We start from the raw sequence: 27,955 nt of genomic DNA, 5'->3' as shown, positions 1-27,955 counted from the left end.
GGACACGTTATAATGAGTTCCCTATCTCGGTTGTGCTGCTATGGGGACAAGCAAGCAGAGGCCAGGGGCTTCAAATGATTAGGAGAGAGAGAAAAACAAAAGGGAAGGGTCTATGTGTCCAGGCTGCCGGCATGCTTCGTAATAGCCAGTTCAGAATGGTATTGGCGCAGGCTGAACATTGTGTGTGGTCTGGAGAGTCCAGCAAACAAAAACAGCAGCAACAAAAAAAATGCATTGATATTTCTGTACAATATCATTGGATCACATTCAAGCATAAATCAAAACTTTCAATATTTAGACATTATTAAAATGTTTTATTTTCTGAGTCATCTATGTTCATGATCTATTATATCTAATTGCATTTTCAGCATAATGGAGCATTGCGTTGTAAATAATTGTTGAATTTATAATATAAAAGGTTACCATGACAGCAATAACCTACTTTCTTTGGCATTTTGTGTGATTATTTTATAACAAAGCAGTTGCTGGAATATGATATGCACTGGCTATATCATTTCCTGGTAAACAACTGTAAATTCTTTCTTGTCAAATTTTCAGTCAATGATTCCACAGCCCTCGGTCCCTCAGTGTGAACATCATCACCACAGAAAGTACGCCATCGCTGGGAGTTTCCACGAGGAGGGTTCTCCCAATGGGCCGGCGTAACTAAAGCGCAAGATCAGTGGATGCGGGGCTTCCTCAGGAACGCTGGAACAGGAGTAGGCCATTCAGCCCCTCGAGCCCGTTCCTGCATTCAATTAGATCAGGGCTGATCTGTGCCTCAAAGTTTTCACCAAAGTTACAGCTGCCGATCGAGAGAACTCCTCCCACCCCCCTCGATGTGTGGGTACTGACAGCCGCTGCCAACTCAAAAAACAGACTTGCAGCTGAATAACCCCCCCTCCCAAAACATAGCACTGAAAGTGTGAGGTTTATCTTTAAAGACTGATACCCGGGACTGATTACAAAACCCTCTCATCGATCTCAGGGGTTGGATAAATTAAAGAAGGAAAGAAATTGCATTTCTATAGCCCCTTACATGATATCCCAAAGCGCTTTAGAGCAGTCACTGTTGTAATGTTGGAAACGTGGCAGCCAATTTGCGCACAGCAAGATCCCACAAACAGCAATGCGATAATGACCGGATAATATGTTTTAGCATTGTTGGTTGAGGGATAAGTATTGGCCAGGACACTAGGGAAAACCCCCCTGCTCTTCTTCGAAATAGTGGCTGTTGGATCGATTACGTCAACCTGAGAGGGCAGACGCCTCTTCCGAAGGACAGTTCAATACCACTTCAACAGTGTTTTCCATGGTTTATGACATCTTCCGACCCACTCGGTTAGACTGCTGCCTTACAAGATCGCTTCCGAGCAATGTCCTCAATATTTGTAAGTGCAAATAGTAAGGGACAATTTTCCAAACGCATGCTACCCATGACCAGCCTCGCCCGCTGGGGCAAAATCAAGGCGCCCAATCGTCCACTGTAACGGACAGCTAACCACATGGGCTTGTCTCACTGAGGCTAAAATCTCATTAACCAGAAGATTGGTTAATGTTATTCAAATTAACACAAGTATTCAAGTGGAATATTAAGTGTTCCTGATTTCACTATCTACTGTAAAATTACATGGCATTTACAGCACAGAAACAGGCCATTCAGAGGATTATAGTAGGGTACAGCACAGGAGGAGGCCATTCGGCCCACAGTGCCTGTGCCGGCTCTTTGAAAGAGCTATCCAATTAGTCCCATTTACCTGCTCTTTCCCTATAGCCCTGTAAACTTTTTCCCTTCAAGTATTTATCTAATTCCCTTTTGAAAGTTACTATTGAATCTGCTTCCACCACCTTTTCAGGCAGTGCATTCCAGATCATTACAACTCTCTGCGTTAAAAAAAAAGTTTCCTCATCTCACCTCTGGCTCTTTTGCCGATCACCTTAAATCTGTGTCCTCTGGTTACCGACTCTTCTGCCACTGGAAATATTTTCTCCTTGTTTACACTGTCAAAACGGTTCATGATTTTGAACACCTCTATCAAATCTCCCCTTAACCTTCTACGTTCTCAGCTTCTCCACATAACTGAAGTCCCTCATCCCTGGCACCATTCTAGTAAATCTCTTCTGCACCCTCTCTAAGGCCTTGACATCCTTCCTAAAGTGTGGTGCCCAGAAATGAACACATTACTCCAGCTGAGGACTAACCAGTGTTTTATAAAGGTTTAGCATAACTTCCTTGCTTTTGTACTCTATGCCTCTATTAAAAAAGCCCAGGATCCCATATGTTTTTTTTAACAGCCTTCTCAACTTGTCTGGCCGCCTTCAAAGATTTGTGTACGTACACCCCCAGGTCTCTGTTCCAGCACCCCCTTTAAAATTGTACCATTTAATTTATATTGCCTCTCCTCATTCTTCCTACCAAAATGTATCACTTCACACTTCTCTGTGTTAAATTTCATCTGCCATGTGTCCACCTATTTCACCAGTCTGTCTATGTCCTCCTGAAGTCTGTTACTATCCTCCACATTGTTTACTACATTTCCGAGTTTCGTGTCATCCCCAAACTTTGAAATGATATCCTCTATACCCAAGTCCAGGTCATTAAAATAGATCAAAAAGAGCAGTGGTCCTAATACTGTGCTTATGCTCCACACCAGCCCCCTCCCACCCCTCTTCATCTAACCCTATGAGCATATCCTTCTATTCCTTTCTCCCTCATGTGCTTATCTGGCTTCCCCTTAAATGCATCTATGCTATTCGCTTCAGCCATTCCTTGTGGTAGCGAGTTCCACATTCCCACCACCCTCTAATTAAAGAAGTTTCTCCTGAATTCCTTCTTGGATTTATTAGTGACTATCTTATATTTATGGCCCCTAATTTTGGACTCCCCCACAAGTGGAAACATCTTCTCTACCTCTACCCTATCAAACCCCTTCATAATTTTTAAAGTCCTCAATCAGATTACCCCTCAGTCTTCTCCTTTCTAGAGAAAAGAGCCCCAGCCTGTTCAGTCTTTCTTGATAGTGATAACCTCTCAGTTCTGGTATCATGTCCGAGATACTGCAATAGAATGGCAGATGATCCAAGGGACTGAAACTACATAAAGATGTTAGGAATCCTGGCCCATTTCCCAGCTCTTCTGTAACAGTGTTTTTGATCTATTCAAATTTATTGAAATGTTCACCACAGGAAAGTGTTGCAATATACATTTTTTTTAAACTACCAATGCTTGAAGTATGATTATAGAAAACAGAAAGGATATGATTCAGGCTGTTTTAAACAGGAAAGGAACCAGCACAAGCGGTTAGAGCAAAGTTAAGAGAATTACCACTATGATTGAAATGAAATTCAAAGTTGATGTTGTACAGCAAAGCTGGATTAACCTGTGCACTTAAATTAATATATTCATAAAACGGTACTTGAAAACGAACTCCTCTCCCAATCTGATATAACAGGCCAAGCGTCCTGTTACAGTGTCCCATTCACGGTAGTTGGGATCCCAATAAAAGTCACTGTTTTTTGTACGTAAAGCTGTTTCTTTTGGTCACGTGACAAAACCACACATTTTCCTTTCTTGTAAAATCCTTTTTTTTCCCCCCCTGTCACATGACACAAAACCACAATGGCAGTTAGTGGTCGTAACAGCAGATACAAATTTAGATGAGGAAAACTCGCCAATGGGGGGGGGGGGGGGGGGAAGAAAAGTTAACGCAGGCATTCTTTCTGTAAGTTGATGCCCATCTGTATCACAACCTCCAGGTTCTGCTTTAGCTCCGCCCTTGTGATTTTGGACGTTATTAAAACCCCTCCACTCCGTCAATGCCTTCTTACCAACCATTCTGAGCAAACCTTTGGTTCAATGGTAGCATTCCCACCTCTGAGTCAGAGGGTGCAGGGTCCAAACCCCACTCCAGACCGTGCCGGTGAGATCCAGCTCTGAATCCCTGGTTAACATCCAGCGGGATACCCGCAGCTGGTGAGTGTGAGTGATCCCATTCCCATTCCCATTCCCCCCCTCATCGAATGGGTTGTGAGCCCATAAAACCCTCCCCACCCTATCGACTGGTATAAAGATGGTAACGGCCATGGAAGGAGTGCTCACGTTATCGAGGCTGTTAATCGGCCTGCGAATCCTTTTGTTACTTTACACCATTCCCCAAGGGAAAAGTGTGAAGATACGAAAAGCAAACCGACCAGTCTTACTCACTATGTCACGAGCCTGGGCCTGAACTCAAAACTAGATTTTGAGCTATTAAACTTGAAGGGTTTTGAACACAATAGCCCAAAATTTTAAAAAATTGTGAATGGTTTAACATCACATGGTATTGAACCACAGGCTTCTAATTAAAGCTGCGTCACTGTATATGTATATAGTATTTCCCACAGTGCTGCTACTGTGGAGATTGTGATTCAAATTTCCTGCAATGTGACTTGTGAGCATAATTTCCCCTATTTATAGCATTATGTAGGATAATGAACTCTGACTCCCAGGGCCAGCGCAGAGCGCTACCTGTATCAGTACTGACTGACAGGCCTTTTTGAGCTTGTTGTCACTCTTTTGCAATGTGCCTTTGTGCACTCTAAATGGCAGCATTGTCTAAGCGTTTCATTTTCTTCCGAGTAAACTGTCAAGATAAGCGACATGTTAAGACGCCCTTTTAGCTATAAATCTGCTCAACCAGAAATGCACTTAATAGTTTCATTGATGTGTATTTGAACTCCATTTTACCTTTATAACTATTTTTTTTTAAACTCCAACTTGTGTACTGTTTCCCTGCTCGTTTTTTAACCTCTCTGCTTATCACCCAGCGACCAAGTGGTGTGAGCTGTGGGCACTTTCCTGGTTTCTTCCTCACCTCCACTCACTGTCTTCCCAAGACAAGTGTGGCTGAAGCTGGAACACTCCAGGTGGAGAACGAAGATTTAACGACAACTTTCATTTACAAAGTGCCTTTAACGTAGTAAAATGGCCCATGGTGCTTCACAGGTGCAAAATCAGACACCGATCCATATAAGGAGATATTAGAACAGGTGACCAAAAGCTTGGTCAAAGAGATAGGTTTTAAGGAGTGCCTTAAAGGAGGAGAGGTTTAGGGAGGGAATTCCAGAGCTTAGGGCCTAGGCAGCTGAAGGCACAGCCGCCAATGGTGGGGCGAAGGAAACTGGGGATGTGCAAAAGGCCAGAGTTGGAGGAACACAGAGTTCTCGGAGGGTTGTAGGGCTGGAGGAGGTTACAGAGATCGGGGGGGGGGGGCAAGGCTCTGATGGGATTTGAACACAACTCCATCCCATTCATCTGAGGTGCAATGTGTTCGCACCCTAACTCACTGTGCCAGCAGACTATGTCTAGACCCTCAGCTTCCACAGAACTGTACGAGGCTGAAACTGTCCCATGATCTCTTTAACAGCAGCTTAATTCCTGCTGAAGGATTTATTTACTGGAGAATACTGGGCAGGAAAGGGTTGAGGATCTCTAATTACTCAGCAAGTCAATATTTGGGAAAAACCAGAGCTAGGATTTGGACAGCAAGATTTATTTTTAACGTAGTTTATGCCCCTGACGGGATCAAACCTTTAAGATGGTTTTTCCCTTCAGCCAAAGCAAGCTGCTCTTATTAAGGCTCCATTATATCTGAGCTATGGATCCTCCTTCGACTGTAAGGGACGAAGGATTTCTAAAATAGCAGTAAATCTTTTTTAAAGCATCACTTTCTTTCATAAGCTCTTAAAATGTTGAAGGAAAATATAAAACTTTGGTAATGTAACAAATATTATTACAGCTTTTAACTTTGCATAGATTTCAGGCCTTGTTCCTTTCTGCCAAGTTTAAATGGCATGAAAGGGTCAAGTTGTGATTGCGCTGCTCTTCGATTGAGTATTATTCAGTCTCTCAGGGGCCTATGGAATTGCATGAAAAATACCAGACAGATGAGCAAACTACGGAAGACTGAAGTATATTCTGCAATGTTAAACAGTCACCTCTGTTTCTGCCTGGAAAACAACCCTCTCTAGATCTGATATGAATTAACTGAAAGTGATACAATGTTCAGTTATGTTTAAACAGGAGCTAATGTTTAACGTGAGGAAGTCCAGGCTGGTTGGTAATGTCCGTGTGCATTGCATAAATCCGGACATGCTAAATGTATGTGTTGTAATTTACAGAACCGTTCCATAGGGTAAGTAGCATAACAAATGCGCTTGAAATTGCGCTGGCTAGGTTACAGTTCAAGTTTCCGCTAAAATTCATTTGCATAATCAAAAACGTAAAATCCTCCATGAACCAGCGCAATCGGGCAGCATAAATGAACATAATCATTTCTTTTTTCTCTCTCCATTGTAAAATATTCCTTGATGTATTTAAAAGTGGTAAGCAGGTGTAGTTTTATTAATGCAGCTGAAAATATGTTTATCAGCAAAAATAAACATTTTTAATAAGGTGTTCAGTTCTCCACCTGTGAGTAACCTGATTTAAAATCACTGAAAATGACTTTAAAAAATACTGAAGCATTTAATAGTTTCATTGGTGTACACTAGTCAGTTTCTTAATAAATTAAATATTTTTTGATATGAAAAAACTTTTACATCGTCTACAGCACAGAAACAGGCTATTCAGCCCAACTGTTCTATGCTCCACGCAGGCCTCCTCCCTCCCTACTTCATCTACCCCTATCAGAATATCCTTCTATTCCTTTCTCCCCCGTGTGCATATCTAGCTTCCTCTTAAATGCATCTATGCAATTTGCCTCAACTACTCCTTGTGGTAGCGGGAACCACATTCTTACCACTCTTTTGGTAAAGAAGTTTCTCCTGATTTCCCTAATGGATTTATTAGTGACTATCTTATATTGACGACCTCTAGTTTTGGACTTGCCCACAAGTGGAAACGTTTTCTCCACATCTACCCTATTAAACCATTTCATTATTTTAAAGACCTCTATCAGGTCTCCTCCCAGCCTTCTCTTTTCTAGAGAAAAGAGCCCCATCCTGTTTAGTCTTTCCTGATAATATATCTCCTCAGTTCTGGTGTCATCCTTGTGAATCTTTTTTGCACCTTCTCCAATGCCTCAATATCCTTTTTATAATATGGGGACCAGAACTGTGCACATTATGCCAAGTGTGGTCTAACCAAGATTCTATACAAGTTTAACATAACTTCTCTGCCTCTAGAAATGAACCCCAGTGCTTGGTTTTCTTTTTTATGGCCTTATTAACCTGCATTGCTTCTTTTAGTGATTTGTGTTCCCCCAGATCCCTTTGCTTCTCTATCCCATTTAGACTCTTATTATCCAAGCCAGTATGTGGCCTCCTTATTCTTTCTACCAAAATGCACCACCACATATTTATCTATATTAAAATTAATTTGCCAATTACACGCTCATTCTGCAAGTTTATTAATGTCTTCTTGCATTTTGATACATTCTTCCTTTGTATTAACTATACCACCCCAATTTCGTGTCGTCCAAAAATTTTGAAACTGTACTTCCGATTCCCAAGTCCAAATCGTTGATGTAAACTGTGAACAACAGTGGTCCCAGCACCGATCCCTGTGGAACACCACTTCCCACCTTTTGCCAGTCTGAGTAACTACCCTTAACTCCTACTCTCTGTTTTCTGTTTTGTAGCCAACTTGCTATCCATTCTGCTACCTGTCCCCTGACTCCACATGCTCTGACCTTAGTCATGAGTCTACTATCGAAGGCCTTTTGAAAATCCGAATATATTACATCTACTACATTACCCTTGTCTACCCTTTCTGTTACATCTTCAAATAATTCAATAAGGTTGGTCAAGCATGACTTTCCCTTCTGAAATCCGTGCTGACTGTTCTTCATTAAAGTTTCATTTTCTAGATGTTTTCTATTACATCTTTGAGTAAAGATTCCATTATCTTTCCTACCACCAATGTTAAGCTAACTGGTCTATAGTTCCCTGGATTTGTTCTATCTCCCCTTTTGAATATAGGAATCACATTACCTGTCTGCCAGTCCTCTGGCACTATTCCTTTTTCTAATGAATTTTTATATATATGTAATAGTGCCTCTGCTGTCTCTTCCCTAACTTCTTTTATTATGTGTGGATGCAATCCATCCAGACCAGGAGTTTTATCCTCTCTAAGTTTGATTAGTTTATCAATTATCTCCCCCCTTTCTCTCTTAAATGTCTTTATATCTTTTTTGATCTCCTTTTCTAATGTCCTGCCCACCATGTTAGTCTCCCTGGTAAATACTGAGGCAAAGTAACTATTCAATATTTCTGCCATTTCATTGTCATTACCTGTGAGTTTATCTTGTGACTCCCTTAGGCCCTATCCCTATCCTGATGTTTCCTTTGTTTATTGTGTTTGTAAAACGAGCCTAAGGGAATAAGCGCAATTTGAAGAGCCTTCCCAAACCAGCACAATTGGCGGATTCTCGCAATGTCGACCTAGGGTTGTGGCCAGGTTTGTGGGCGGGGCCTGATTCAGGCGAATTGAATCTTGAACCAGCGTAAAAGATCACGGAAAACACAAACGTTAGTGATTTTGGGAGTAACTCACTTGGTTTAAAATTCCCCGATCTTTTGAGCTGGTTCAGCCGACTCCGCCTGGATTGTACTGATATTATTAGCGTAAACTCGACCCCGATGAGTTTCATTCGTTTAGATAGGGTACTGCGATTAATTCCAGCAGTGAACTTAACTCTAGCTCTCTAACTTAGGGACGAGCACCAGATCACACATAGTGATAGATGACCTCACGGAATTATTTTGCGTTTTCCACTTTCAAACGGTGGGCATTCACACCCAAGGTAGTAACAATGCCTCCACACACAGGTGATACCACATTCAAACTCAAGCCCCGAGTGATCCTATCATCGTGGCAGCTGATGGCATTTGGAGCCATTGTAAGAACTGGATACGTTTGTTAAAATTGTTTCCATATTTTCCGACGTGGAGGAGGAAGACAAATTACTAGCAGCTCGGCAGGAGAAAGAAGGGGTTCGCCCACAAGCTGGTAAACATTCAGGCATCTATCAGCAGCTAGGGCTGGGTCAGCATCCACAATTCCCTGGCAGTATCCCGTTGGTTATAACTGGTGGGTTATTATGGGGAGAAAGACGGGGCAGAAATTCAACTCATGGCCGCCCGTTTTGCCCCATGAAAAATGGGTGGCCAGTAGTTCGAAATTGGGAGGTGGGGGGTGATCTTCGTCCTCTCCTTTGACACCCAAGGCCCACCTGATACAATATTCTGTAAACGGGCGAGCAGCCGTAAGGCAGATTAATATACACACCGGTTGTAGGACCCCAATTGCAAAATTCAGGTGCAAAAGAGCTGAGCTTGCGACCCCCCCCACCGGCCACCCTCCTCCCCAGGCGTTGAGCGGCCTGACTAGCGGTCCTTCAAGGGAGAGTTGGAGCCCGCTCAAAATATGGCCAAGAAAATTGAGAGCTCCTCCTGGGCCCACAAGAAAAAACTCCAGCCCACTGCTGGCACGTTCGAGGTTTCCCCCCCCCCCTCCCCCGACTCCCACGGGATCAGATCGAATTCCCCCCATCACCAGACCTGATCTGCCAGCCGGCTCAGCGTTGGTACCGGCTAATTTCCCGGCATCCCGTTTTGGAGTCCACAGCTAGCTGGCGGTGTTTAAACAAGGGCCTAACTCGAATCGGGCTCGGGCCTTGCGGACTTTGCACCCGTTTCGGGTGGAAATCAAATCTCTTGGCCGATGTGTTTATGTTCCCCTCGTGCTGAATAAGTGTCTGATTGCGGGTGGCCTGACCAGAGGGTAACATTCCGTTTTTAAGCCCCTCCTGGTCGGCTGCACAACAGCGTGGCTCTTATAAGCTTCAATCCTCAGCTTCAGAAATACAGAATCTGTTGGGTGCTCTGGTAGTGATGGAGAGGCTTTTAATTACACGGAAAGCTACTGTTTCCTGGAATGTTTCCCAGCCATCTAACTGGGAGAGGAAAAGCACCTGAACTCCGATGGTCCAGCAATGGACATGCACCTCGAGTCCTCGGCACTAGAATGGGGGGTGAGGAGAACGGATATTTTCAATCCCTCTGCCAGTCTAGTATTTGTCCCAGTGTCTGGTTCAGAACGGCTAATGGGAACAATCTCTGACCGTACACAACATAGTTCAAATTCACAATTAGACATCTGAATTCAGAGCATCCAAATCCAGAATGGGAGGTTGTTACCATGTTCAATGCCAGCAATGAGTTCTTTTTTGTCAGCTCTTAGCGAAGCCACTAGGTGGGAGCATCCCATTGCTTAGAGACAAAAAAAAGAGACACATTCCTTGTGCACTTTTCTCCTAGAAGTATGAATCCTGCCCTCGGCAGCCCCTCCCTGCCAGGAACATTTGAGTGGAAACTGTACCCTCCTGATCCACCCTCGTGGTTAGAGGAGAATAGCTCAGAAAGAAGGTTATCAGTGTGGCCATATAATATCAGAGGAAAATTCAAAATGATTTTACGAGCACTGCAGCTAAGTTGAGCTATCTTCTGCTGCTTGCACACTGCAGACTCAAAATAATTCCAGAAGGAAAATACTGCTTGTACGATCGCCAACACTAATTCTGATACGTATCCACTCGTTGTGTATTATATCATGGAAATAGCCCAGGAACCTGTGTGATCCACAACTGTAATACAAACATGGCGTGGGGCTATTTGAAACTTTGCACCACCATCACCACCAGAATTCCACTGACATCAATAGCCAAGCCCCACGGCAATGTCACTCGGCAAACTGCACAATGACACGCACCAAACCAAACCTCGATGGCACCAGACCTATCAAACCGCACAGAAATAGCAGTAACCAAAATGCACAGCAATGGCATGCACCAGCCCAAGCAGCACAGGCACACACCAAACTGAGCAGCAATGGTGTGCGCAGAGCTGCCCAGCGACGGTACGCTCCATATCACAGAACAGTGATAGGCTCCATAATGAAGAGCGATAACACGCACCAAACTGCACAGCACTGATACACACAAAACTTCACAATTGCACAGTAATGGTAATAGTACAAACCAAGCCACATGGCAATAGTACACAACAAACAACATGGCAATAGTACACGCCAAGCCACATGACAACAGTACACACCAAGCCACATGACAACAGTACACACCAAGCCACATGACAACAGTACACACCAAGCCACATGGCAATATTACACAACAAACCACATGATAATAATGCACACCAAACTACATGGCAATAGTACACACCAAGCTACATGGCAATAGTACACACCAAACCATATGGTAATAGTACACACCAAACTACATGACAATAGTACACATCAGGCCACATGACAATAGTACACACCAAACTACATGACAATAGTACACATCAGGCCACATGACAATAGTACACACCAAACTACATGACAATAGTACACATCAAAACACGTGGAAATGACATGCGTCAAAGCACAACACTGGGTTGTAGTGATCACTCTTTGCAGTTCAGCACCAATGTATTTAAGGTTTTTCTATATTTCTTCTTAAATCAAAGAGGAGGCAGAGCTAAATATTATGCTGCGATTACATAATATACTCTCATGGTTAAACCAGAATACTTGTCGATCACTTGATGTGATGAAATGTTTTCACAACTGCTGATCTAGTTGTGCTTTTATTGTTCAGTTAGATCGCGAATTGTGGAAATGAATTAGAAAGTTCCCATCAAGTAACTTCTGTTTCCCACAGCCCGACGGTCTTGGAGGAGTGAAGAACTTGGCTTTTTCGAGGAACGTAACTTATACTTATTAACAATTTGCTTACACAGAGCTGGTGAACAGATTCAGAGGGGGAGGGGGGGAGAGGGGAAGCAGCACTAACCTCAGAGCTGTCTTTCACTTTCTGAGTGGGGTCCCTTTCTTTTTTCACTTTTCTGTTTTGTTCATTTTTCCGTTTGGTTCCAGCTGCCCGCATCTTGCTTTCACTCTCTTGGGGGCTGGTCTCCTGTTTTCGAGGCTTGACTGGAGGCAATGGCTTGTCTTCTTCCCCTTTGATATATCTTTCGTACGGCAGGATCAGTCTGCAAAAAAAGCCGGGAAACACACTCGGTAAAAGAGAAACTCCGTGCAAACGCGCCACAGTCAGTCCACCGTTACCATTAGCTCCTCGTCCTTTATTGTAAAAACAAAAATAATGCCAAGGTGCGGGGGGAGGGAAAGGGGGGGGGGGAGATGCTCTCTTTCAGAGAAACACACCAGACTGCATCGACTACGCAGGGCTTGTAAAATACTTTGCATTCTCTGTGGTTTCCTGCTTTGGTCACTGGGAGGCAAAGTGATGGTGAAAATCAATATGTGAGACCACAAGAGAGATTTTTGTTTGGTCTTTTTCAGCTCCTTTACATTCGGGAAGGGAGTAAAATATAATTAAGAGTGGGGGGGGGGAGGAGGGGGTCTGGGGATGTGTTGGAAATACTGCTTGGGTATCCAAGGATTGCGATCATTAATAGGTCTTCGAGGGATTAAAGTTGGACCGAAGCAATTATAAATATCAACTTGTGTTCTAACAAGTCAGTCAGATATCTATTTTGCCATTAAACAAAATTTGGTTTTAAACAGCAATATAATGAAACATTGCATCAGCATTCCATCTGAGGAAGCATCGATCTTTTCTAACGTCTGAAAGCTAAAGATGTCATCCTGCAAATATTTTATTTCCAGAGAACAGATATTAGTGGATATTAGTTCACATTCTCTGTGCAGAAGGGGGCATGAGGCGAGTTCTTACTGCCAGTGAAATGGCAATTTGCCAGCGATAATGCTTCAGAAGACGACCACGGGGTATATTTATCATTAGATGCCATTACAGGGAATGTTTCAATATGTTACAGCTGCTAAAACTGGAAAAAGTTCTCTCTGTGCACTGGAAACACACACTGATACCAAAATAATGAGCATCAGCCAAATTCCTGGTCCCTGCAGTAATGTTATAGTAAAGTTTATATAATGACTAACACATTAATGCACTGGATAGTAATTTGGCTCGCATTAACTCCCATTAAATGTGAAATGCAAAAAAAAACAATATTTCTTGCAGTGATCTCCATCCTGTGCGATCTCTTGCTCGCATACTACTAGGAAAATCTAATGACTAAAAAGGAGTGGTGTAAGAACGATGATAAACGATACTGAACAACTAAGTATAGAACGAGTCTTTTTTTTTACAGCTCTGGGGATGCTAAGCAAAGATGACAAATAAACCGAGGGCAGCACTGCCTGACCCTCCATCTAATTGATAGAATTAACAATCAGCAATGCTGCAAACTGGCATCAGCCAAATTGTTCGTTTGTTTCCTGCAGGGCTGATACTTTTACCCTGTTTAGTACAGACCCCGCATACAATACCTATCTATCTGCTCTACCCTTTGTATAATAGAGTTACCAGCCTTTTGGAAACAATGATGCTCTACACTCGTAATCTGCTGTGATTTAATCGATTTGAGGTCATATAATAAAAATTCTTGTATCGTGTGAACATTCTTACGCTGAGCCTAGTCTGGACCAGAATGGAAATCTTAAATTCAGCGAGATGAGTCCCGACAAGATTTATGACCCAAACATTCTTTCCACTTTCCCATCTATGGAGATTTCTGAAAAAAATGTCTTTCTTCCCTCCTTCTGAAATACAAACCCATCCTCAAAATAAAACAAAAGCTCATTTTGTTCGTTAGCAAATTAGGTGCCTACGGTTTCAACTTCCCTTTTAAATCTCTTTTAACAGTTCAGCTGGGAACGTGAAACATTTAATTTTATTTTATTTTTCACAGAGCTTCAGAAGCTGGCAGAGAGACAAGGGTAAAAATACATTTAACACAGCTGGGCTGGAGGCTTTCTGCCAGCTGGAGGAAATCTAGAATTAAATGTTCCTTGTATCTGTAGAGTCATGACTAAGGTAAAATCGGAATCAAAACACAAGATTTGCTTGTTCCAGACTATCAGTTTTTTTTTGATATCCGGACTAATCTGTTGCTGCTTCTGAAAGGCGGGTCAGATCATAAATTTCACCAGCATTTAAAAAAAAGAACAGGCAAAGGGAAAACTCACAAAGTACAAACAGCAGAATGCTCTTGGGATTTGACTTAAGCTTTTAAAAAAAAACCCCACAATGAACCGCTGGCTCTTAATAAACGGAAGTTTGTGCATTTGTTAATCCTTGCCTCTGTACTGGGCTCGGAATATAATGTACAGCAATATAAGGGGGCCAGTTTCACAAATCGCCTCCCTATATTTATTACATTCGGTAAGGACGGCTAATTTTCTCCAAATACCAAGACAAATGAATCAACTCGACCTCTTTCGGCTGTTTGCTTGTGGAAAATAAAGTATATACTATTTTGTGGGGGGGGGGCGGGGGGAGCTGTCTGGGGTTCAAAGGGCATTTCAACCTATAACGCGAGACACATTCTACGTCTGAGCTCTTAAAGACAAGTTTTGTTTAGATTTTTAAGCGAATGTGAACATAATTTCTTCTTCCTTCTGTTAAACATTTTATCTGGAAACTGGAGGAAACAGTCTAAACACTTACTGGCAAGGTTACAATGAAAACAACAGCTGAACACAATTCCAAAACTGTTGATAATCACTTTTTGCATGTGCCTCCTCTACAGCACAGACTTTACGAATTCGACACAGCCCTTTCATTCCGACTGCACCGAGTTGCAGGGAATCAAAAGGCGACATCCTTCTGAGGTGCAAACACCGAATCTGGATTGATTTCAAATGCTGATATTTGCTTCATACCGAAATGATGTTTTATTGTAGAATGCACAGAATGGTGATGGAACTTGGAAAGGGGGAGAGGAGAGGAGAGGGGGGAACAAAACATCAATTTTTCCGGGTATGCAGCTAACCGTGACAGCAGCTGAACAAACATGATATATTACTTCACATAAATAGCACAAACACTCATTAAATTCTCCACAGTCGTAAACTTTCCCTCTACCAGTCATTACACTAAGAATGCTGACAGTACACATCATATCATTATTTTGTTTTTCAGCTCCTGCTGAATATCAGGAACAAAGTTCCGTTTGGTGAAAATTACTGTTTTACTGGTCCTTGCAACTGTTATTTTGTTGCTGTCTGAACTTATTACACAGCAACAGCTGTGTCCTTGTCACGTTGCACTATAATTCTCTTTTTGCATTGACATTTCATGAATAGCAACAGTAACAGGTTCAGCGCATATTACGACAGCTATAAAATTGGATAGAAATAAATCATTGTTGGCTGTGAAATCAATCAATGCAAGCTTTTTAAAAAAAATAACTCGAGGAACAACAGTTCCAGAAAGACAGGAATTGATCAAAATTGATTTGGTCGCTGCTTTTAGTAAGGCATCATTGTTAGATTTTTTTTTAAAACTTTGCAAAAATCAATAGCCTCACTTCATGTTAAGGAGCACAGGGAAACAAATATTTAAGGGTGAGAATTGAATGAGACAAAGCGACTCAGTGCCGCATAACCCAGTTAGAAGTGGTACAGCAGTGTGGGCAAAATGAGGAAACAAGCAATATACTTTACATAGAATTACATCAAATTTTGCAGCACAGTAACAGGCCGTTCAGCCTATGGGTGTTTACGCTCCACACGAGCCTCCTCCCACCCTACTTCATCTAACCCTATCAACACATCCCCTTAAATGCATCTATACTATTCGCTTCAACCACTCCATATGGTAGCGAGTTCCACATTCTCACCGCTCTCTGAGTAAAGAAGTTTCTCCCGAGCTCTTTAATGGAATTATTAGTGACTATCTTATTTTTATGGCCCCTAGTTCTAGTCTCCCCCCACCAATTCTCCACGTCCACCCTATTAAACCCCTTCATAATTTTAAATCCTCTATCAGCTCACCCCTCAGCCTTCTCTTTTCTAGAGAAAAGAGCCCCCTGCAACCTTACATCATCATTTTATACTAGTTGCTCGACTCATGTCCTCTGTTTAATAAAAATGATTTGTCAGTACAGCTCTCTTTTTCCCTGTCATCTAATCCCATTATTAACCCTGCACTGCACCGTGTCATAAAACACCCCCTTCCTGTCATGTGATAGACGCCTGTATAAAAATATACATGAGGCTGTTAAAAGCTGTGACGATTAAAAACTGCACTAAAGGTAAATGAAGCAGGCTCTGTTAAGAAGTGGAGCTGCAGAACGTAGTCAAGGCTGAAGGATAATCTGGGATTCAAAAAAAAAGATGGCGCCAACTGATTGAGCTTGGCTCTCCCGTTTTATTATGTAATCCGATCCCCACTAGTGAATTACAGACCAGTAACTCGCTCCCAGCCATCATGTGTTCTCCATGTACCGCTGAGGTAACTGACCCCTTACAGGACAGACTCAAATAATGTCTATTTTCCCAGGAAACGGGCCTGCTTTCCCTCACACATTCTCCCTGAAATGATGTTCTGGACAAATAAATAATGCTAATCAGAGAAGCACCATAAATGCAGGAAACAGGTCCTCTGCTTGTGAAGCAGAGGGGAGAAAATGGGAAATTCCAATACGGCCTTATTTTTGGGCCTCGTGTAGCTTTTAAACAATTCTAATTATGTCTTTGATAACCAACTGTTTGTTGGAAAGCACAAGTGCAAGAAACTTCACTTGAGGAGAATGTGTAACTTAGTATATTCCTCAACACCATCGTGGCAGCACCTTCACCACAAGGACCACAGTGGTTCAAGCAGAAGGCCCACCATCACCTTCTCAAGGGCAACAAGGGATGGGCAATAAATGCCGGCCTTGCCAGCGACGCCTCGTGAACAAATAAAGATAAAATATTCAAGACCCTAATGTCGTACTCGGGCTAAATAATTCAACAGGAATAATGTGTGTTAGATTTTATTGCAATTTAAATGTTAACCCGGTGGTCTGATGGAAGTATCAGAAATGCATCCCATATTCCTAGGTACAGTGCGTATTCTGCAGTTTTTAATCATCGCCACCTGGTTCAATCCAACCCACCCAACGCTACGTTTGCAGTTTGAAACCAGAATGAAACTTCCAACAGGTTGATTCACATTCGTATCGACAATGATTGACAGCTCCTGCCGAACCAGAAACAGCTTTTTAAAAAAATGCAGAACAAAACTGGAAGATAGCATGAAATCTGCACACATTTTTAAAAAATATTTTAGTAAGAGAGGAAACAGTATTTTCGGTTAAATATATTCAACTAGAATTACCAAAGGGGTTCAAAGAATCGAGGTGTGTAACATCCCACATTTTCAAATACTGTTAGGGTTTGTAAAACAGATTTATAGCATCTCATAAACATTGTGCAGACACCAAAGTGGCACAGTTATTAGGGTGAGATAGGGCGGAGATTAATCTACAGAAACACCACATCTAATGACAGCCTGGCTTGGTGGAAATACATAATGGCTCAAATCTATAAGGTATTCTGATACTTAACCCATATTTTATAAACAATGCTTTAATTCATCAAGGTGCAAAATAAGTAAGTCCTCGGATACAATGTGAAGAGTTATTGATTGTGATATAAAAATATAATTATTAAATGTTCTAAGTAGAGTTTAGACTACACTCAAGGACCTAACTTCCAGTGTAAATAAAACACTACATAATAAGAGTGCTACATCGCAATAGAAACATAACAGCACACCATTGAAACGCCAAGTGATGGACCAGGTCAGGTACTATTCCACCTCACATGGGCAACAGCTGATCTAAAACAAACATTGATCAATTGCAGTTGGGGAAAAAAAACTGTCTGGTAGAATGAAAAGATTGCTCAGCCGTTCCACTCCACGGATGGGAGACCCGACAATGATGGTGCCATCTGCTTTGACAATTGGTGAACACTCACCATTGGTCACATCACTGCCCTTTGAACTATTGCAGTGCAAGGGTATCCATCAATTATCCTGTTAGTGAGAATCTCAGGAAACTTTCATCAAAATTCTGACCATCCTGAATAGCCTCACTAAAAAACGTGATTTGAAAGCCCAGCCCGAGTCTCCTTCAATAACTACAGCCCAGCCAAAAATTCCAGAGAATGAAGAGTACAGGAATTCTGTCCGATGTGTGAATTTGTGGGTGTTATAAGTCTGGTGATGAGTAAATTCAGAGAGATGGTCCTGAGGTCCATTTTTTGCTGACTCCTTACTGGAGTAAGGTTACTGTAATATGAGCAGAGCTGGATAGAGTGCCACACTCTGCTTTAAATTAGTCAAAGGAATTGTTTGTTGAAGCAACTTGTGTTCGTCATTTTGAGATTCTGAAACTGAAAAATACAGGGATTTTTGTAGTCAGCAATTCCAATTAGTTTCTTGTTGGATCTTTCACTGCAGTACTGGACCAAAGATCAACAAAATACATTATATGTAGCTTGGCATTCTGCCCATCACTATCTGGCGTATAAAAAACAGATGACAATGAGTAACTTCTTTGCTGTTAGATGTTAATCCTCCATAGATGTACTTTCCAACACAGATTAAAACTATTGTATTGAGAAAGGAAAATTGACTTTTACATCACTTAGGATGGGAAAGAAAGAACTTGCATTGAAATAATTCCTTTCACAATCTCAGCAAATCCCAAAGCGCTTTACAGCCAATGAAATATTTTTGAAGTTTTGTCACTGTTGTAATGCAAGGAAATGAGGCAGCCAATTTGTGCACAGCAAGAACTAACAAACAGCAATATGTTAAATCACCAGATAATCTGTTTTAGTGATGTTGGATAAATATATTAAAAGGACACCAGGAGAACTCCCCTGCTTTTCTTTGAATAATGCCATGGGGTCTTTTACAACCACCTGACAGGACAGACAGGGTCTCAGTTTAACGTCTCATCCAAAAAAACGGCACTGCAAACAGTGCAGCACTCCCTCAGTACTTCACTGGACTGTCAGCCTAGTCTATGGTCTCTGAAGTGGGACTTGAACCCGCAATCTTGAGACTAAGAGGCTAGAGTGCTAACACTGAACCAAAGCTGACACCTCATCAAAGATAAGGCACTTTCATTCCATCGGTCTACAATGGATCTGAATCCATGTCCAAGAGGTGAAGAAACATTGATGACCTGTGGCACTGAGTCTCCTCTGTTGCGGTCACTAATTTTCATGATTTTTCCCTAAGGATGTTAATATGTTTTTTTTTGAAAAATAATCAGTGCAGCTCACCCTTTTACCCAATGACACGTTGATGAGAAAGTCACCTAACTAACATTTTGGAATTAACCAGTTTTCTTCCCCTGTTTAAGTCAGGCTTGGGATCGCCTCCAAGAAAAAATATCTTTGTCCTTCTGTTCTGATGAAGTTTCTGGAGGAAATCATTGGTTTTATCTTAAAACGCCTTTGTCAGATTTCACTTGAAGATTACACCTTGGAGACAAGATTATTCTCCTCTATGAAAGCTTTTGTCAGGATCAGAGGGGGAATAGTTAAAGCACTGGAGAGACTTTCTAAAGGTTTTGTAACTAATGTGTCCCAAGTCCCAGTATTTTAAAATGATGCTGATTCTGCAACGTTGACCGAGACAACTGGAGCAATTCAAAAGCTCACCTCTTGAATGCAGAAATTGCAGTACAAGTTTTGTGCCTTCATAGAGTTAATTGTTTTCTATGAGTGAAAAATTAATTACTGGGCAATTCCAGAATTTTCTACAGACTGACATGAACCAGTTTATTTTTTAAACTGTGTTCTTGGGATATTGGCGACACTGGCAAGGCCGACATTTATTACCTATCCCTAGTTGCCCTCGAGTAGGTGGTGGCGGTTGTTTTACAAATGAGTGACTTGATAGGCCACCTCAAAGGGCATTAAGAGTTATCCATATAGTGGGGAACTGAAGTCACTTGTAGGTCAGACTGGGTTAGGACGGCAGGTTCTTTTTCCTGAAGGCATTAGTGAACCAGTTGGGATTTTACTATAATTCGACAGCTCCCAAGACCATTATTCCTGGTGCCAGCGCACAAAATACCAAATTTTATTCAATTCAGTTTCATGACTTGCCATGGTGGGATTTGAACTCATGATCTCTGGGTTTCTAGTACCCATCATTTCAAAATGTAAATATCCATCAGTCACATTTAGGGATTCTCTGATCATTTTTCCACAGAAAAAGATTTGGGGAAAAGAAGTTACATTTCAGGGTTATGTTTTAAAGCACAGTGAATGCAGACAAGTTTTTTTTTTAAAAGGCACTGAGACCAAAAGTAGTTAAAATGCTAATGAGCCAGACCTTGACGTTGTTTCCCCAAAGGCCATAAACAATATGCAACGCGCCAGTCTGTCTCAGTAACTGATAAACACCTCACCCCCATTGTCCCAGGCTCTCAGCGGGGGCTATCTGGTATTGGTCTTCTCCTCAGGTTGCGGATACAGAGATATAAAAGAGGGACAGGAACACACACTGATAGTCAGAAGGCTGTTACTGCAGGCATTTATCAGGGCTCAGGAGGTTAGGATGCACGAGGGTAGTTAGAAGCTATTTTGTTTCAGTCAAATAAGATGACTCATTATGTGGTGAAATGTAGCGTGTTCGTTATTTTGTACTATTACGTGAAGACAAGTTAGACCGATTGAATTAAGTGAGTACAAGCATAATGGTTGCTCTGTACATTCACTTGCTGTCTGCAAAATAAAGCCACTTAACAACTTGTATCTGGCCTCGTCATACCAGGGCAAGATGGGCCGAATGGCCCGTTTTCATGTTGTAACTTCTATGTATTTCTGTAAGTTCAGATCTTACACTACTCATTGGCAATGAAGCACGCAACTGTCTACCAATCCTGTCTACACTCCTGTTTTATCATAATAACAGATCTTGTGCATTGAAAGAGCTCCCTTTAGCCTGTTATGGCCTGTTCTGGTAACTATCTGAGGCAGGCTGTATCGTACTCCAAGGAGCTGGCCACCTAATCTTATGAGTTAATTCTCTGATACACTACCAAATGTTTGACGCCTGGACGGCAGATTGAAAACCTATCCCGTTGTATTTCACAGACGGGCAGATAGATAGACTGACCAACACAGGGGCAGAACTATACCATTAATGCCCCGACTTCTAGACATGTGGGGAGAGTTATCCTGTTTGCAATTTTAAGACTGGGTGCGTGGCATTAAATCTTCATACTCTGAATGTTTGTTAACGTTCTAAATAGAGGAGATTTTTTCTCTCCGCTAGATTTCGCAGTCCACTTACTGATTATGGATTCCTTGAATTGTTTGCAGATACTGTTCATGTATTTTAAATTAACTCATAAACAGATCTATGTTTACAACCTAATTATAGGCCTGAATAAAATTAACTTTAAACACACTCTTAGCAGAACCTCACAGTGAGAATCATATCGATGCTGATTTTACAGTTAATCATCAGCAATCAAACTAATTAAATTTGGAGCAGTCAAGAACTTTAGCCAAGTGGCTGGTAATTTGTATTAAGTTCTGACAGTGATGGATAGTTTCTGAGAGAATTAAGGCTGACTAAGACATTTTCTTATAAAGTATCTGAGCCGATTTGAATTAAATCAAAATAGAGGCAGGCTTGGACCAGTTAAAGCCTGAGGGACATTAGTGAAATCATCAGCATTAAATTATTCCTACTTTGCTTAAAATAAAAGCTTCCATCCAGCACCTGAGACCACATCACAAGAAGGAAAAATCAAATGAATTTATTCTGCAGTGAATGCAAAATAATCCATGTGAAAATAAACACCATGCTCGGTGCGCGTTCTGACACTGAGCGCAATTCATCCTGACAATGCACTGCCCCACTTAATCATTTTAAAGTGCCATAGCAAAGCATGAATCAGTAGCTTCCACATATTTAGTCACTGTTTTTCTGGAAAAAAAATCTCTAAAGCAGCCAATCTATCAGCTTCAACTAAACGCAGCATGTCATTGTGTTTGACTTGATTGCAGTACACCAGAAGGAAACACAGTAATGAAATCTCTTTTAATACAATCAAATAGGTAGTTGATGTTAACTCGGTCCCGTATCAAACACTGAAAACGTACTTAAAATTATTACTGTTGCAGAAAACTTTCAAAGAAACACAACGGGAGTGGATTTTCACCCTGCCGCCAGGGATTAACAAAACGCTGCCGATCAGTCGCCCGGGATTAACTAGCCCTGCGGGTCGCCCGCCCGGGATTAACTAGCCCTGCGGGTCGCCCGCCCGGGATTAACTAGCCCTGCGGGTCGCCCGCCCGGGATTAACTAGCCCTGCGGGTCGCCCGCCCGGGATTAACTAGCCCTGTGGGTCGCCCGCCCTGGATTAACTAGCCCTGCGGGTCGCCTGCCCGGGATTAACTAGCCCTGCGGGTCGCCCGCCCGGGATTAACTAGCCCTGCGGGTCGCCTGCCCGGGATTAACTAGCCCTGCGGGTCGCCCGCCCGGGATTAACTAGCCCTGCGGGTCGCCCGCCCGGGATTAACTAGCCCTGCGGGTCGCCCGCCCAGGATTAACTAGCCCTGCGGATCAGCCACCCAATTGTCACGTCCACTGACATCAGCGGAAATAAAAATCAGGCCATTTCTATAGTGGGCGGGCGATCTGCAGTGCTAATTAAGCTCGGGAAGGCGATCTGCATCACTAGTTAATCCTGAGCGGCTGAACTGCAGCACTAGTTAATCTCGAGCGGCTGATCTGCAGTGCTAGTTAATCCTGAGCAGCAACTTGAAAATCTACCCAAGTCGTTTCATGATTAAAGCAACCCCACTGTCAATGTAATAAAAAAATTAATCTTTTCGAATTTGATGATCGAGTGGCTCTGAGATTCACGATGACTTTACAAATATCGGCGTGGAAGGACCCGATCGGAAAGGCTTGTGTGGGCGTGCAATTTCACCCCAATGATCTGCCTCTTACCTCTCGTAATGTCTGCGAGTACATGTCGCTGCACTGGTACTTCCGGGGTTGCCGCCTAATTCATCATAAATCTGCTTCCACTGCCGGCGTGCGGTTATCTGTCATAATCATAATGAAAGCTGGCGTTAGTTGGCAGCCTGGGACTTACGCTGCTGACAGCGTAACCAGCGCCTATGGAACCGCTCCCGATGTAACAAACAGTCGCCCGATTTACCCCGAAGGTGGTTTCTAAAATCCTGCATTAGGTGCAGACTCAGGAGGACATGGGTGGAATGGTCTGGGGTTCTTGAGGTTGAATCTCGACTATTATTTGAACTCCACCGCCCACTTTGGTGCACTTTGCCAGTTCTCAGGCGTGCTGGTCCATATAATGCCCTCGCTGAATATTAGAGGAGGCAGCAAGACCCTCCCCGCCCCATTCCAAGTCCATCTCCTGCTCACCAACAAGGAGTCCACTGACAAGGCTCATCTACAAACCTGTGGTCTGAATCAAGGGAGTGAAACGGGGATTCACACACTTTTAAAAACTCAAAAAGAAAGTCCGCAGTTTATTCCGGAGGAACACTTTATTTCCCAATTCTTTTCAATCCTCGATTTCTGAAATCCATTTTCCCCTCCCTCCCTGGTTCTCTAGTTCCGAGCACCATCCCAGAGTTCTGGGCCTGTGCCGATGCTGCTCCCTGAATGGCCACGAGAGGGCAGAGGAGAGCAACTCAGGGTTACCCATCCACCAATTGCCCTTCCTTCGCCGGGAGCCACTGCTCACCACCTCTCTCTGGCGACAAGGCCGAGCTCAGGAACTCATCGTCTGGGCAGTTTGTAGCATGTTGGAAACTAAAGCAATCATAAAGTGTACGATTCCACTCCATATTATCGCTTGACTGCTGTAAAACTCATGACATTAAACGTCATCCCTATGAATGGAACAGGTATCTGAATCGTCTCTGAATCACTTCTTCTCTCTCAGTGCACGGTCTCAGACAGCGCCCGACTTGCACCAGTTTGTCTGGAAAAGGCAGTCGTGGCATTTTAAAACCAAGGCCTGACAGAAAGGTCTTTTTAAAGGAGCAGCGGGCAGAATTTTCACTGTCAGTGTTTGGAGGGTAAACTGGCGGAGAATCAGCCGCTCAATATTGAACCCATCTGATTTTCATTTCCACTGATTTCAATGGAAATGAAATTCGGGCGGGTTCTATAATGGGGGTGGGGGTGGGGAGGAAAAAGAGGGGTGATTCGCTGGTTTGGCCCCCCCCCCCCATCCCGTGGTGAAGGTAGCATAAGGCCCCCATTTACACTAGAACGACTGTTGTGTCGGTGTGCAGTGGTTTTTTGCTTCACAGACTGATTCTGGTGTCAGAGCCTGAACTGACACCAGAACAAAGTGAAGTGAGGCTCCCTGGAAGAAGGAGTGGTTCAATGTGCTTCACTTCGGAGTCAGTTCCACCATCAACACCAGATTTGCACAACACTCGCTTAGTGTGGCTGCGAAGCCACAACTGCTCTACACCAATAGTAAACCTGGAGTGTGAACGCACCGTGAATCGTGTGCAAGCTTAGGTAACGTACGGACGACTGAAATGATTGTACAACATTAAGAGTGCATTGATTTTCCCACAAGACATTCTCTTTGTATTTCAGTTCGCCTCCCCTTGATTTGCAGTTACATTGTGCATTGTTGTTAGTTAACGTACTTATTCCATTTTTGCATGTTACAACTACGCTTAAGTTACATATTCAGAAAGGCCTCACAAAGGGGAAACCCAGCTCCACTGCAGCCTGATTTGCATAAAAGCCCTGTATGAGAACAGTGCGTCATGTTGAGAAAATGGGCTTTTGCACAGTGCAATGTTCAATGGAATTTCATTACTAAAAGCTGTAATGGAAAACCTAGGTGACAGGGTCTGCTATTATTAAAATACACAAGAGTTTGTTTTCAGAAACAATGCTGCTTCTTGCTTCTGTTTGCTTGCAATTATGTTTTTTACTTTCTGTAAATAATATTCATAACTCACAATTATGAAGTAGGTTTTTAGATTTTGTTAATAAACTGGTGACATGTTAAGGTGTACAAATTCACACATATTATAAATTCTCGCCTACTTCCACCTCCGAAACAATGCCCATCTCTGCCCCGCCTCAGCTTATCTGCCACTGAAACCCTCATCCATGCTTTGTTACCTCTAGACTCGACTGTTCCAATGCTCTCCTGGCCAGTCTCCCATCTTCTACCCTCCACAAACTTGAGCTCATCCAAAACTCTGTTGCTCGTATCCTAACTTGCACTGAGTCCCGTTCTCCCATCACCCCTGTGCTCGCTGACCTACATTGGCTCCCGGTCCGGGAACACCTCGATTTTAAAAGTCTCATCTTTGTTTTCAAATCCCTCCATGGCCTCGCCACTCCCCAACTCTGTAACCTCCTTCAGCCCTACAAGCCTCCGAGATCTCTGCGCTCCTCCAATTCTTACCTCTTGCGCATCCCCGATTTTAATCGCTCCACCATTGGCGGCTGTGCCTTCAGCTGCCCAGGCCCTAAGCTCTGGAATTCCCTCCCTAAACCTCTCCACCTCTCTCTCCTCCTTTAAGATGAGCCTTAAAACCTACCTCTTTGTCCAAGCTTTTGGTCATCTGTCCTAATGCCTCCATATCTGGCTTGGTGTCAAGTTTTGTCTGATAATCATCCCTGTGAAGCACCTTGGGATGTTTTACTATGTTAAAGGCGCTATATAAATGCAAATTGTTGTTGTTGTTGTTATGCACAAAGCTAACATAATTTTCCTTGTGTACAAGACAATGTTGTTGCTAAATATATTTATAAATTTGCCTGAAACTGAAACCACTTAGATTGTGATATTCTAGTCACGATCTGATTAACCTTTAGGGAAGTGCAGAGAGAGAGAGATGGACAGAGAGAGAGAGCAGTAGGGAGAGGGAGAAAGAGACACAGAGGGAGAGACAGAGCGATAGTGAGAGTGTGAGAAAAAGAGAGTGAGAGAAAGAAAGACAGAGTGAGAGAAAGGCAATGAACGAGTGAGAGTGCAAGAGAGAGACACAGAGAAAGAATGAAAGAGAGGGCACAACAGAGAGAGAGAAAGCATTATTGTACCATGTCCAAAAATAATGCAGCTTGGAAATTTCTGACTCGCATCTGATGGTAAAGAGAGACTAGTATCGACACTCTGCTGATATCATGTGATCTGCAGGATATGTCTTTTATAAAAATCTCCCTCTAGGAACATCTGGAATACAGTTGACTCTCCAAAAATAAAACAAGTCTTTCAGTTAACAAAACTGTTAGTTATCTTACTCCAACGGATAAGAAATCTTTTCTAGATAGACCTAAAAAAATAATAATTCGCTCAGATAGAATTGTGTAATATCAGGAGAGATTAATATAAAGAAAGAATCTGCATTTATATTGAATCTCATTACACCTTCAGGACGTCCCAAAGTGCTTCACAACTAATCATTAACTTTTGAAGTGTAGTCACTTTTGTTATGTAGGCAAACATGGCAGCAAATTTGTGCACAGCAAGGTCAAACAAACAGGAAATAAGATGAAAAACTCGTTAATCGTTTTAGGAACATGGGAACAGGTGGAGGCCATTCAGCCCCTCGAGCCGGTTCTGACATTCAATTAGATCATGGCTGATCTGTTTCTTAACTCCATCCACCCGCCTTGGTTCCGTGACACTTAATACCCTTGCCGAACAAAAACCTATCAATCTCAGTTTTGAAATGTTCAATTGACCCCCAGCCTGAACAGCTTTTTGGGGGAAGAGTGTTCCAGATTTCCACTACCCTTTGTGCGAAGAAGAGCTTCCTGACATCACCCCTGAACGGCCTAGCTCTAATTTTAAGGTTATGCCCCCATGTCCTGGACTCCCCCTCCAGAGGAGGTAGTTCCTCTCTATCTACCTTGTCAAATGCTTTAATCATCTTAAACACCTCAATTCGATCATCCCTAATCTTCTATACTCAAGGGAATACAAGCCTAGTCTATGCAACCTGTCCTCATAATTTAACTCTTTGAGCTTTCTAGTGAATCTGCGCTGCACCCCATTTTTTGGATACAAGGCCATTAGATCGTTCCTGAGGTGCGGCTTTGCTTGCTGGTGGTTGAGGGAAGAATGTTGGCTGGGGAGAACTCTTCTGCTCTTCAAATAGAGCCATGGAATCTTTAAATCCACCCGAGGGGGCAGACCGGGCCTCGGTTTAATGTCTCGCCTAAAATGCAACACCTCCAACAGTGCAGCACTCCCTCAGTACTGTACTGACTGGCCAGCCTAGATTTCGTGCTCACATCTCTGGAGTGCGGTTTGAATGATGGAGGGAAGGTCATTGATGAAGCAGCTGAAGATGGTTGGACCTAGGACACTGCCCTGAGGAACTCCTGCAGCATTGCCCTGGGGCCGAGATGATTGGTCTCCAACAACCACTACCATCTTCCTTTGTGCTAGGTATGACTCCAGCCACTGGAGAGTTTTCCCCCTGATTCCCATTGACTTCAATTTTACTAGGGCTCCTTGGTGCCACACTCGGTCAAATGTTGCCTTGATGTCAAGGGCAGTCACTCTCACCTCACCTCTGGGATTCAGCTCTTTTGTCCATATTTGGACCAAGGCTGTAATGAGGTCTGGAGCCGAGTGGTCCTGGCGGAACCCAAACTGAGCATCGGTGAGCAGGTTATTGGTGAGTAAGTGCCGCTTGATAGCACTGTCGACGACACCTTCCATCACTTTGCTGATGATCGAGAGTAAACTGATGGGGCGGTAATTGGCCGGATTGGATTTGTCCTGCTTTTTGTGGACAGGACATACCTGGGCAATTTTCCACATTGTCGGGTAGATGCCAGTGTTGTAGCTGTACTGGAACAGCTTAGATGAGGCGAATAGCATAGATGCATTTAAGGGGAAGTACATGAAGGAGAAAGGATTAGAAGGTTGTGCAGATAGGGTAAGATGAAATAGGGTGGGAAGAGGCTCGTGTGGAGCATAAACACCAACATAGACCAGGTGGACCGAATGACCTGTTCCTGTGCTGTAAATTCTATGTAATTCTATATAAAAGGTCTGGACTTCTTTCCTCATTATAATGATGGTTTTT

At 42.8% G+C, this 27,955-nt stretch overlaps 1 protein-coding gene across 1 annotated transcript in view; it reads right to left on the bottom strand.

Moving 5' to 3' along the window:
- The window catches only part of arid5b (AT-rich interaction domain 5B), a 124,610-nt gene that overhangs the window by 5,138 nt on the left and 91,517 nt on the right, over positions 1 to 27,955 (bottom strand). Inside the window, exons 8-9 of the mRNA XM_068002606.1 lie at positions 22,851 to 22,948; positions 11,835 to 12,033 (exon numbers count right to left, since the gene is read on the bottom strand). Of these exons, the coding sequence (XP_067858707.1) occupies positions 11,835 to 12,033; positions 22,851 to 22,948 (297 nt within the window). The remainder of the gene's footprint in view (positions 1 to 11,834; positions 12,034 to 22,850; positions 22,949 to 27,955) is intronic.

The sequence above is a fragment of the Heptranchias perlo genome, chromosome 21 (genome assembly GCF_035084215.1).
Source record: "Heptranchias perlo isolate sHepPer1 chromosome 21, sHepPer1.hap1, whole genome shotgun sequence".
NCBI lineage: Eukaryota > Metazoa > Chordata > Chondrichthyes > Hexanchiformes > Hexanchidae > Heptranchias > Heptranchias perlo.
Note: the sequence above shows the minus strand (reverse complement) of the source record. Positions and strands in the feature narration are given on the sequence as shown.